Source organism: Stigmatopora nigra, chromosome 2, assembly GCF_051989575.1.
Source record: "Stigmatopora nigra isolate UIUO_SnigA chromosome 2, RoL_Snig_1.1, whole genome shotgun sequence".
Classification (NCBI taxonomy): Eukaryota; Metazoa; Chordata; class Actinopteri; order Syngnathiformes; family Syngnathidae; genus Stigmatopora; species Stigmatopora nigra.
The window spans coordinates 15,701,975-15,715,357 of NC_135509.1; the positions used below are offsets into that span (position 1 = coordinate 15,701,975).

The window sequence follows — 13,383 nt, forward strand, 5'->3', positions numbered from 1 at the left end:
ATTTAAATTGGGAGATTTTTTTCCATGCAAATAGTGTGCCACAGCTCAAAAAAGGTTGTGAAACACTGGTATACATAACCGAATGAAGGTGCCCTGATCAAATGGTTGGTTAAAAATGAAAAATAATTTGGCATCGGTAAAAATCGAGATTGGCAGGTAAGTCTTTTCATTTTCCTCTTTCCTGATCCACCCGAAAAAGGTATGGATCAATTAACTTTGTCCTCAGTAATCTCTTGTCAAAACAAATAACTAAATTAATCTGTCATCTAACAGTGCCAAGAAATAACGTAATTCATACCGTTGGCCATGCTGCGTCATGTCGATGGCCCTCCTGGCTGGTACTGGTGAGCCGCCATCAGTGACACTGAGGACTTCCATGGACTTTCTCTCTGGCCTCCGTTTGCCATGTCGGTTCAACATAGGAGAGTCGACTCGTTTCTTTGGAGGATCTGTGTAACAATTAGTACTCAGGATGAAGAAACACTATTTGACACACTTCCGATTCCTTTAAGTGACATTTAGCATTGATTACATTAAATCTCGCTAATAGTGAAGAACATTCCTTTCCCTACCAGACTTTCAAATAATGACCACATTATTGGTATTATTATATTCAATGAGGAGGGGGATCAAATTTGTTATAATACATAAACTCACTTATAGATTTGCGGCGATAATCAGCTGAGGTGCTGAGTACATAATTGATATTTTTTTCCTGTAGATGAGTAAAATATTTGTATTGTGTGGATATACATATGGGAACACTTTTTATATATGTGCATATTGATTGACAGACAAGTGTAAAAGAGTAAATACTATTTGACCACATCTATTTTTCAAATAAATAGTAAGTAGTAAACATACAAATGACATCTAAAGTATGTGAAATAACAGGTAGGAAATGCAGGAAATTATGTGCGTATAAGAATGAATGGACAATCATACCTTATCATATGCATGTATATCACACTACATATAAAGGGGTAGGTATTTGCATTCTGTGTGCATGTAGACAGACGGATAGTAACATTCTACCCTACGAGACAAAGGTAGGTGAAATAAAAAACTAGACTTGACTACATTAGCAAAAAAGTAACAGCCACCTGTACCCGAGTAGGAAATGTGATGTGTGTAGGTAGATTTTTCATGATGACATCTAAATCAGAACATTTCTGAAGGATAAAAAAAAAACAACTCTTCCCTATTTCCATGTCTTTCCCTGCCCACATTCTGAATACAGTGTGTGTATATCATTGCAAGAAATAAACAAAACAATATCTACTGTTATGCCAATCCACCTCAGTGGGAAGTTGATCCAATTTCTTCCACGGGGGGATGGATGACGTGTATCAGATTGAAAAACAGAAGATTTCAGAACTTAGCATGACCAATGTACTCATCGGCTAATGACAAGGTGGAAAGTAATCTGCGAACATTGTCACAATGTGGATTTGTTGTAACATATTTTGTGGATTTTCTCTGGCTATGCTGTTATTTATAGACTGCTCAGATGCATTATTCAGCTCGAGCCTGTATCTTTTGTGTTTGTCTTACCTATCTCATTGCGAGGAGGGAGGTTCTGGTCCTCTTGACTAGGATATCTCTCTTTTCGGTCCAATAACAGGAAGTAGATCATCTTTTCTTGGTTATCACTGTAAAAAGTACATAAAATTAGAGTTGTCGCAATCATAATAATTTTGCTCCCGAATTTGAGTCTGGGTCACCTTGATTTTGATGTTGAGGTGAACCCAATATATCTCAGTAATTAATCAATCAGAAAAGTTTTAGTTTTTTGTGACAGTATACTATTCATCTTGATTATTGTGCTGCCTTGTAGCCACATATAGATATCATGATAAAAATGACCGTATTAAACGAAGGAATATATTCATTTCCTGTAGTATTTTCATTACAGAGACACCTCGCTACTTTGCGCTTCGGTTATCGCTGGTTCACTGCTTCACGGGTCAAAAAGTATTCAATTAAAATTAATTATTTTGTTATAACATGAATGTCTCATATGTGGGCCCCTTAAAGAAAAGAAAATATAAATTCACCTTTGACACCTAACCGTTTATCGTTATTTATACGAAAATATAAGTTTACCTTTAACATCTAACCGTTTTCTATTTATACGTTTACCTTTAACATCTAACCAGTTTCTATTTATGCATTTACCTTTAACATCCAACCGTTTTCTATCTAAACGTTTACCTTTAACATCTAACTGTTTTCTATGTGCGCTCTCTGGGGGATTCTTTTATGGAGGGACGTCGCTACTTCACGGATTTTCACGTTTTGCAGGGGATTCTGCCCCCCACTAACCGCGATAACTGAGGTAATACTGTACTTCGTTTACTCTTAAAATGTGTCCATCATTAAAATAAATATTAGCTGTAACACAATGCACAACTCCTTTAGCCACAGACATGGGCAAAAGTCCATGGTTTAGTCTTGATGGATTGGAAGATTGAGACCATAACAATAGTTTAGGATGTTATTACATGATTATTCTACCAATGTATAGCGATTTTTAAATTTCCTATGTCTGAATAAAGTATGTTAGCCCGTTGTGGGACTATTAGAAGTCATGTTACTTTAAAACATTATCATACATATATACAGTATTGGAGGTCAGATTTGAATTGCAGTACTATGGCGTAATGAAAGTGTATCTTTTTGGCTCTGGGCTATTTCTTTGCAATTCATAGCAGCAAAGGTTTGGTCTTGTCTGATAAAAGCAAACTGCAGCACTGTAGGAGGCAAAGCGAGGAAGAATTGCAGTTTCAGCTTAAATGAGGCAGGAGGAAGAAATGCATATTGCACATTTCCACCCTGTCCTGGACTATTACCCAATTCTCTTAGGAGCGTGGACAGAGGTGTTAAGGAAAAGGCTGAGAGTACTTTGAGTTATTGCGTTGTTTGCAGAATATGTATTTTTAATGTGCCAGGAATTTTAAATTGATAATTACCATTACTGTAATTCATCAATCAGTCATAAATATATAAAGTCGTATCACATCGCACTTTGTATTACTGCAGTCCAGACAACACTAAAGTATTTTTCACGGGCCTCATTTAACTTGGTTGTTTTTAAAAAAGACAAATTAATGCTTGAAAAGTGCCAATTTGTATTCAAGCCTTGAATTACCAAGGCAACGTCAAGTAAGTATCGTTAGTTAAAAAGTTTCAATTCCATTTTTACATTGCAACAATATGGTAAAATAAGATAATGTTAGATATGTGTTCTAGCCCAATAATATAAAATTATACAATGAAATAATTGGATGTCCATCAGATCGAATGTGTCTATTTGAATTACATTTTGTTAGATTTATTCATTTTTAAAAACCTTTCATGTTCTGTTCATTCATCAACTGGAATATTTTTCATTTGCTTATTGTTTAAATTTTTTTAATGTTTTTAAAGATGATCAACATTTTTTTAAATTGTAACTATTTAATTAAGTTACATTCCAAACTTGGAGTTTGCAGTAAAAATAAAAACTTAGCAGAACTTTTAAGTAGAGTATAATTAATCTGACAAAAGGCAAGGATGCAATTGAATTCTGAAATCCTACACTGACAACTACATGAGATTTCACAAGAGCATAGAAACATCTCCTATTGTTCCTGTAGTGTAGATTTTGGTGTTCTTCTATTTCACACTGTCTATTTCCCAGTATTCATTTCAGGTTTGAAAGTGCACTCACTCGTCTGATAGGAGGTCTTTCAAGAGTTTGTTCTTGTCTCTGAAGCAGCCCAGAGAGTGCATACTGTCCAGGACGTCTGGGTCGATGTCGTCTGGTGACGGGAGGCTGCGAATGGTCACCTTTCGCGGCACAGGCTGCTCAGGCTCTGGCTCATTCTTACCCGCTCTGTGAAGGCACAAAGACATGACTTTTAAACAGATCTACAATTGGGCTAGGTGAGTAAAGGCCTCTTTATCAGGTACAAAACGGAACGTTAACATCTTAACTAAAAATCGTAATTGCCGATTAACAGAAGGTTCTGTCATTAAGTTATGAAGTTTATAAATACATTCTGATAGAGATAAAGGGGAAAGAAAAGGTGATTTACTTTATTACCTCTATTTTTCCCCCATGTTAAATTAACCCTTCAATTTTTCACTCCACTATACAAAATGTTAGAGAAATTAACAGAAATTAACATTAATCTATTTTAACTTTGCTAACAACTAATTAAAAACCATTGTGAGTGTTCCTTATATTGAACAAGATGTCATGACAGCTTACTCTTCCATAAACATCATAATTTTGTTTCCAAAAGTCCAAAACAGGTGTTGTAAAACTCCGAGTGAGTGAACACCTGTCCACCCTGCCCCAACCAGCTGCTTTTTCTTCCTGTTCAACGCGTTTGTTCTCTATCCTTTTTCAAGCACGAGCAAATCATCATCACATTCTGGTAAGCGAAAAGCTGGCCTGCTTCAATGTTGATTGTTTTGCATGCTTTAGACTCATTTCTCAAATAAAGGAAAGGCTGGAAGTTGGAGCAGGCATGAAAAGATACTTACATGTACCATGTGTGCTTCTGGATCTGTTCTAGCTAGAAAACAGAAGAGGAGAAAGACAGCAGGTCAGAATTAAATGTGCAATGACTGTCTATTGAAATCGACTTTAAAGTGCATTGTTTTTCTTTTCCACATCCAAAATAAAATCAACTTGGTGACTCCTGGGTGGATAATAAAAAGAAAATCCAATTGAGGTGAAGGCAGTATGGCCTCAATAAGCTCAGTGTACTAATAGAAATGTGATTGGGCCTCATAATAGATGATTGATATTCACGAGGATAAAATGAGCCTCTCAAATATTAATAGTGTGAATAGAAGAATGAAAAATAAAAAGGGGCCGACCGAGAAGACGTGCGGCACGTAGAAGAGGGAAGCGCGAGAAAGCGATAATAACTCAGAGCTATAAACAGAATTTTATCTCCATCATACACACTGCTGACCCGGACAAGCCCGCCAGGTCTAAAGGGAATCTCCACTTCTCATTCTCTTTGCGGTTCACACAAATACTTCTTCTCTATAATTTTAATGTGCTTCCATGCCAACACACTCAACACAGCCTTTTTTATTATAATATTTTTTTATAGAAACCATCTTCCAGAACCGGATAGAAAGTGCCAGTTAAAGGGCAAGAAAATGACTGTATAGAGCTTCAACTTGCCACAGAGGTAAACAGGATCAATCTATCTGCTGGGACTTAAATGCACTCCTGTTACTTGCTGAGGATCCATGCAGGCGACAGAGTGGTCCTAACTATTACCATTCATTTTTTCAGTTGTGCATCTCCGTCAGCGTCTGGATGATTACACAATCCCAGAGGAGAAACCTCTGCTTTGCTTCCATGTCATATTGGTTCAATGACAAGCCAGGAGGTAAGCATTTCAAAACTGCTCCCACTGAGGTCGTCACATTGGTCAAATTATTGGCAATGGTAGTTCAATACAGTAAGAATGTGTTTTGGTCTCTATTTCTATTGAAGGGCTGGTGGCTGAGGGGCAATATCATACCGAAAGAGAGGTTTGAAGTGCCATCTCTCAACCTTCAATCAGTAGATGTGACATCTCAAATTGCGGACACTTTTAACGGAGATAAATTGGTGTTTGACCACTCGCTCTGCAAAGTGAGCAATCTTTTATGTGTTTATCGGATTCATTTAGTTGGATTTATTGAACAATGATGCATGTAAGGGACGAATAAATAAAAAATGATAAAATACAGTATGTTTTAAAAAATGGATGCTTTGAAGGCAAATTATTTTCAATGTTTAGCAATCGTTCTGATAAAAAAAGCCATCTTAACATTTTCTGTCAGCAGGCGAATATAAAACAGTATAATATAAAATATAATACAAACAATATAAAACTTTATATATATATATATATATATATATATATATATATATATATATATATATATATATATATATATATATATATATATATATATATATATATATATATATATATATATATATATATATATATATATATATATATATATATATATATATATATATATATATATATATATACACACACACACACACACACACACACACACACATACACACTTATATAAATATATATGTATACACATACATATACACAAATATACACGTGTGTGTGTATATGTATGTACATATATACTATATACATACTATATACACTATATACATACTATATACTATATATTTATTCATTTATTATTTTTAAATGTTTATAAAAATATATATATTTATTGTTGTTGCTGAGGGCAAGTGAGTTACAAAAAGGGGGCCAAAAAGCTGCAGACAGCTCTGGAGCCACAGGTTGCTTAACACTGGTGTAAATGTTTAAATGTAATGGAATTACAAATCAGTGCACGTGCTCCATCTTTTATAGGGTATTTATCAGGGCAGAGCGAGATGTGAAAAAGAGCAGCAGGAAGCCTTTACTGACACATCAATGCAAATATCTTTGATGAGCCATGTCTTCAAGGAGTGGGTAATGCATTTTTAACAGGACACACGGAGCAACCATGTAATAAGTGGTTTACGGGTTGTGATCACATAAAAACAAACAAAGAAGACACCAGAGTACCACTACAGTATATTTTCATTCTAGCCAGTGTGCTGGCCCCATGAGGATTTTAAGTGTGTGATTAGAAATTGAAATGATAAACTAAGCTCGTCTCTTGATTTACGAGCAATTGCCTGATGTCTGTGACCCAGAAGTGACGAAGAGAACAGCACCGACACTTACGTGCATGAAAGCTTCCATTTAGAATAAATTCCACAACCAAATTACACAATGTGGAGAAAAGGATTGACGGTTCTAACCTTTGCACATTATTAGCCGTTAAGCTGCTAAGAGGCCAATGATAGCCCTGATACTACAACTACTGAATGACTCATTAACTTGTTGGCTTTCATTGACGTCAATAGACGTCCAATCCATCTGAACTAGGATGCCTGACAGGGATTATTGAGCTCTCCAATCCATTTCAACTGGGAGAGCAGAATAATCACTGTCAAGCCTTCTAGCTCAAATGGATTGGAGGGATGAATAAGTGGACGTCTATTGATGCAACTTGAACATGATCCTCTCCTACTAGCTCCTCCCATTTCAGATGGTTTTGATACTTATGTAGAAATGAGTTAAGGGGATTTTGACACTAGTTTGATGTGAGCAAAGAAGTAGTTTTGCTCTCAACACCCGGCCGGTCACTTTGAGACTTCTGTGCCCGTTAATGTCGTCCTTTGGGTTGTCATTCTGACTGCCTCCCGTTGTGAATCGTGCACTAACAACTGAACAGTAAGAACATTCCATCCAGCCAGGCTATTTGACTTTCTGCGAGGTCACAACAAATCCCTGGAGCTGTTTAAACCTCTTGTGCACGAGAGAGATGGGCTGGGAGGGGGGACAGGTAGCATATTTTCTCCCTGTGGCTCGGTCTTTGTGCAGCGCTCTGTAGAGCACTAGCTGACATAACTAAAAGGTCCTGAGGGCGACCTGTCCTTGTTACACACGGGGGGAAAAAAACCCAAAAACTTTTATTGCTAACGACGCATGCAAAAGAAGTGGATACTTTCAAGGTTCTGATTTTATCACATCTAACACCATTCAATGACTCATGTTTAGGGCAATTGAAAATTGATCTGTCTGCATGATGATAAAATGTTTGTTTCCCCCTGTAGTGTTGTAATTTTGTGAAAAATTATATATGATTAAAAATAATTACAGCTCCTGAAATTTGGCCGGAATTTTAAATGTACAAGTTGATGGACGCAACAATATTTGGGGGGGAAATTAGTTTGATCTGCCTGGTTAGAGCTTTTATGAGCATGAGTAAGCATTGATATTTCTTGCTATTATTTACATTTCATACAATTGGTTGAAATGTGGCCAACATGGGGGTTAATTGGTTAGCACGCACAGCTCATAGTGTGTAGGATTTGCATTTGAATCTAAACTGTCCTTGCTTTCCAATGTTTGCAAATCCTCCATGTGGTTTTATGTTTCTCCCCATGTTCTAAAATAATGCAACTAGTTTAAATCAAGTCTCCAAGTTGTTTAGGGTGATTGCTTTTGTTTCTCTTTGTGCCCTCCAAATGGTTGGAACCTATTTGGGATTTACCCAGTCTTCTACCTAAACTTAAAGATTGTAGCCCACCTGTGACCTTTGTGAGAATAAGAAGTAAACTCTATGTGAGTGTTTTGTCATGAATCTGCATTAATAATAAACAGAACAGAGTTGCGTGACCTGAAAAATCATCATAGATCTAATAAAAATTGTTTTTGCCACATAACACAACAGACAAGAGCTGGGTGCCCGATTTGTGTGTTTTTGTTGTGAAAAAGGGGTCCAAGTAGAATCCAATGCTTCTGAATATTGCACTGGTGTGAGTTAATGTGAGACTTTGTGGGTTACGTCATGTAAGTACACATTCATCTGTTTGTTTGCAATTCAACTTACACTTTCTACTTACAGTGAATTCAAGGTAACTGCATTTTAAATATATTTTAACCCTATTGATCAATTGATAGCTGCAAAAACATTAACTTAACCAGGACCAGCTCCACATTATTTAGGTTTTTAGATTGACTTAAAAAATCAATATTAAGGTTTGAGGATTGTATGCATGTTTGTATAATTATGCATAATTTGTGCCTTGAACAGAATTAAAAATGTCCTATAGAGCGTCAAATGGAAGTTCTGAGCTTCACTTGTAATGTGCAATACCATTTTTTTTGTACAGGCATGCCTTTGGCTGACAGATAAACAGTAGCCAAAAGCAAAAGGTGCTCAAGCAGCATAGGCTTTCCACTTCACTGACCGTTAGTCTTTTGGAGGCATCCACTTCTATCATTCCCCGCAGGAGGTTTTGACAGTCCGGAGGGATAAAGTGGGGCATGTGAAACACTCCTAACTTCACTTTTTCCAGAAGATTCCTCAGGTTGTCGTCATCAAATGGCAGCGCTCCCTAAAAATAATTGGTAGGCAAGTGAAAAAAATAAATATGTAGATGCAGCCAGTTAATCCATCCTCACTCACTGAACTGAAAAAAAATAACACTAAGGGAGAAAATAATTGTTTATATTGAATCCTTAAAATGTTACTTGCATTAGACTAATTCCAATGATTATCCTTTGTATTTAAGGACATTCACTCTGAATTTAAATGCTCTAATTTAGCTATGAAGCAAAAGCAAACAACCTACAGTATAATGAAAATAAGGGAATTTGTAAAAATTACCTCAAAGTGGCATCCACATTGTTTATTTAACTATATCAGTCATTTATCAATATAAGATGACAACTGAGACACTCCAAGTGGCTGCATGATTAATGGCAACTTCCCCAGGGTGACAAGATTATAGAATGGTAGAAAATGTGAGGGACATACGTGACCAAAAGAAAAAAAAACGTACATGTGTAAGCAAAAATCTGAGCATAACCGAATGACTTGAGGTCAAGTGTAACATACAACCAGAAAAATCTTGCAATGTGCAGCCAAAAATGTGTAAGACTAAGGAATGGTTGGAAACATGTTACAGTAATACTTAAATCGAGTACCGTATTTTCACAACTATAAGCCGCACCTAAGTCTTAATTTTTTTCCAAAATAGACAGTGTGCCTTATATGTGGAAAAAACAGAAAACCACCACTGTCCGATATTAAAAAAACACAAACGCCTGAACTGAAACCATACTGTTAAATATGCAGATGCCATCTTAGTTTACAAAATCTTTCATCATATAACTCCTCCCCCACAGTAAGATTTTATACAAAAAAATCCAAAACATCAACAATGGCTGGCTCAAGAGGTGACTGTGTAGTGAGTGCTTCATACCTGGAAGTCAATAGCAATTACCGTATTTTCACGACTATAAGGCGCACTTAAAAGTCTTACATTTTCAGTCCAAAATAGACAGTGCGCCTCATAATACAGTGCACCTTATAATACAGTGCGCCTTATAATACAGTGCGCCTTATATATGGAAAAATGTTGTTCATTGAGGGTGCACCTTATAATGTGGTGCGCCTTATAGTCGTGAAAATACGGTAATACAATGCAGTTGTGTGACGAGACCAGCATGTATGCACACACACACAAACAGAAATGAACAAAGCCAAATGGTGACTCTTCAGCCAGTCAGCATGATATTCATTTTTAGCTGTCCTCTTCCAGTTTGACTGTATTAAATATTCATGCAAGAGTGAGTAAGAACTAAAGCGCAGCTGTTGATGAAACAAATCTGTGGGGCTGCATGTCTGAGAAATCACATACATAATGAAGCAGCAGGGGGGGGGGGAAAGCACCATTACGGATTCTGCAATGTGTCTGTGGATGAAGAATTAGCTTGAGGGTGTCTTGGAATTGAGACGTTAACTCTCTGACCCGTGCGGTTACAGAGAAGATTCACAACCCATCTTCTTGTTCAACTTAATTCAATAGCTGGTATGCTATAATAATGCAATATTTTGCATCCATCAGCAAGGAAAGAAAAAGTTGACACACTCACCACCAATAGGGCAAATAGAATAACCCCACAGCTCCATACGTCGGCTTTCCTCCCATCATACTTCTCCCCCTGAGGATGACAGAGTTAACGGCAGCGTTAGTAAAACCAGACCGAGCCCCGAAGAAGGAGGCTTGTTGTAAAAGAGCATATGATATACGACAAAAGAACCTCACCAATATAACATGGATGATTCACATTTATAGCTCTGCATTTTAAGTCTGGTACTCTGTTACAATACTTTTGTCACAGACCCTAAAAGTGTACTACAGTTTGAATGGCCAAGCTCAAAGTGTACACTATCAGCACTCCAGGACCATGGGTGGTCCCACAGAGATGACCCAACAAACCCACTAAAAATAGAGACTGTAATCCTGCCCCTCTGCACCAGGAAAGCCCCCACCCAGAACATTTGATAAGGCATGCCTAGACCTTATATATATCAAAAATATTTGTAATCAATAATAATAATCAGAAACTAATAGCTCAAGAGTGGAAAACATGTCAACTCACCCTGATGACCTCAGGACACGCGTAGTGTGGAGAGCTGTTGAAAGAACAGAAACACCAGGAATGAATGCATAATTTCACAAAGAGTTAGTTGACAAGTAAGACATTGATTTTTCTTTCCCTGACAACTCAGCCTTTGCAGTGCCATAACATGGCTTTGTAAAGTCATGATACCTTAAAATGTCCTGCATGTAAAATGGGAGAAGAACAATTTGCACAAGCAGTAAATGTTTTAAAAGCACACGGATCAGTACGCGCATCAGTGAAGTCCGGACCATCCTAAGTCCTCCTGCGCTCTGGACCAAGGGCGTCGTCGCCTTGCAGAGCACAGTAAGCAGAGCCACTAATCTTTACAGTTTCTGGATATCTTGACAGTAAAGTCAATTGCGAGATTGACACATCAATATTGTGTAACGATTTATAGAAGTACATAGAAGAGTTAGTTCCATGGGTGAGTGAACCAATTGCGATGTTAGAATTTCACACATATTATACACATTACTGGGTATACAGTAGAGGACACTCACATTGTAAGATATTTTTAATAACTAGTACTCAAATATGACGAGGTGGTTTTGTTGAACAGAACAGTGGGTGACTATGTCTGGAAATGATTTCTTTCTTTTTCCTAAAGATTTTTCACAACAGCATTAGAGTGGCAAGATGCAACCTGCTGGTAAAGAAGTTAAAAAAAGTCAAGGCTTTCTCAACTTTCACCAACTTCAGTTCAATTAAGCAGCATGTTTGTTTCATGTATAGCTCGTCTTACATTTGCACTGCCCCCGGCTTGCAGAATATCAGCCTATTATTGCACCACAAGCGTCATGTCATTGGGGAAGTTTACATGCAAGCCCATACAATATTCAGCCTTCCTGACTTCAAGTGTTTTAGTAAATTATTCAGATTAGGAGGGGTTGTTGCTCAATTATGCCTTTGCGGGCAGACGTGCAGACAGACAGACAGAATGCATGCAAAAGGTGTATGTATTTGTCAATGGTTTTGCTAACCAATGTTTACAAATGTCAGTCATCTTCTACAGTCATCTCCATTTGCATGTTCAAATTCAATACTGCACATTAGTGCCAGGCTCTTGAATGGCACCAGGAGGCCAAAGAAATGTGTTTAATTAAAAACTGTCATGTCTGTACTTGGAGATGAGGTGTCCAGGGGAGAAATCGGAAATCTATAAAAGCTGTGGAATGCATGGAGTGTCTGCATGTACAGTAGGCACACAAACTAAACGTGCTTACAGTGTTGGGTTTAGTAAAATGACTTTAATCTAATAATGTAAGGCATTACCAACACCGAAGGGGAATCGATCACACTGAACACTCTAATTTGCCCCTAGTTATGAGTGTGAGTGTCAATGGTTGTCCATCTCCTTTTGCGATTTTAGCGATTGGCTGGCCATCAAATCAGGGTGTCCCCTGCCTGATGCCCAAAGTCAGCTGGGATAGGCTCTAGCACCCCCATGACTCTTTTGAGGACAAGTAGTTCAGAAAATGAAAGAAATAATGAATGAATAATACCAAATGCTATTTGGAGGTGAACTTCGATGTGTGACTTATCCAAGTTACGCCACTGCGTTTCAGTATATGAGTTCAGGGATATTCAAGACATTGTTAGTAATGTGCACATGTTATTGAGTTGCGTGTGTTTGAATGTGTCTAGTTTAAGGAGGAGGTATAATCTGTCAGAATTAGGGCTAGGATTTGGGACAGATGTTGTAAAGCTGGCAAGGTTAGTGTCACGTGATCTAACCACTGAGGGAATATTCTTCCATAGGGCAATTATAATTTATATCTATTGCCACAATGTAAAACACACTAGAGGTCATGTGTATTGTAATTTCATAACAGTTCAGGAGTGAAAACTAATTCAATTCAATCCAACGTTATCACAATTGTGTAAACCTATAGTTGAAATGTAATTTTCATAGAATTCTATGTCTTCACACAACCCTTTGTTTAAATGCCACTTTTTAAAATAATGCAAACTATACAAATAATTGTGTTTCAGCGTTAATCGTATGATTTACTAGTAATAACCATGCATGGGACACATTTCAAACCATTTTTTTTAAGGGAAAATTTTAATTTCTGCATAACGGTTTCGCTTCCTTTTATTCCTTTTAATTTGAATCTTTTGATTGCTTAATTCTGGCTGCCTAATGGTATAGGGGTTCCCTGGCCCGACTTCAGTAAAGGCAGGTGGAAGCTCGATTCCCACTGGTGGGGGCTCGATTCCCTCTGGTGGTGATGGTTGTCTGTTTCTCTGTGTGCCATACATCTGCCTTTTGCTCGAAGTCAGCTGGGAAAGGCTCCAGCATCCCCCGAAACTCTTA

The 13,383-nt window shown here is 37.4% G+C and overlaps 1 protein-coding gene across 6 annotated transcripts in view; it reads right to left on the reverse strand.

Moving 5' to 3' along the window:
- brsk2b (BR serine/threonine kinase 2b) overlaps window positions 1–13,383 on the reverse strand; it is a 133,008-nt gene that overhangs the window by 16,377 nt on the left and 103,248 nt on the right. For all 6 annotated transcript variants that reach the window (XM_077739779.1, XM_077739778.1, XM_077739781.1 and 3 more), the window contains 7 exons: window positions 11,043–11,076; window positions 10,533–10,601; window positions 8,843–8,989; window positions 4,534–4,565; window positions 3,713–3,877; window positions 1,555–1,652; window positions 299–449 (listed from right to left, as the gene is read on the reverse strand). In XM_077739779.1, coding sequence (XP_077595905.1) covers window positions 299–449; window positions 1,555–1,652; window positions 3,713–3,877; window positions 4,534–4,565; window positions 8,843–8,989; window positions 10,533–10,601; window positions 11,043–11,076 — 696 coding nt within the window. The remainder of the gene's footprint in view (window positions 1–298; window positions 450–1,554; window positions 1,653–3,712; window positions 3,878–4,533; window positions 4,566–8,842; window positions 8,990–10,532; window positions 10,602–11,042; window positions 11,077–13,383) is intronic.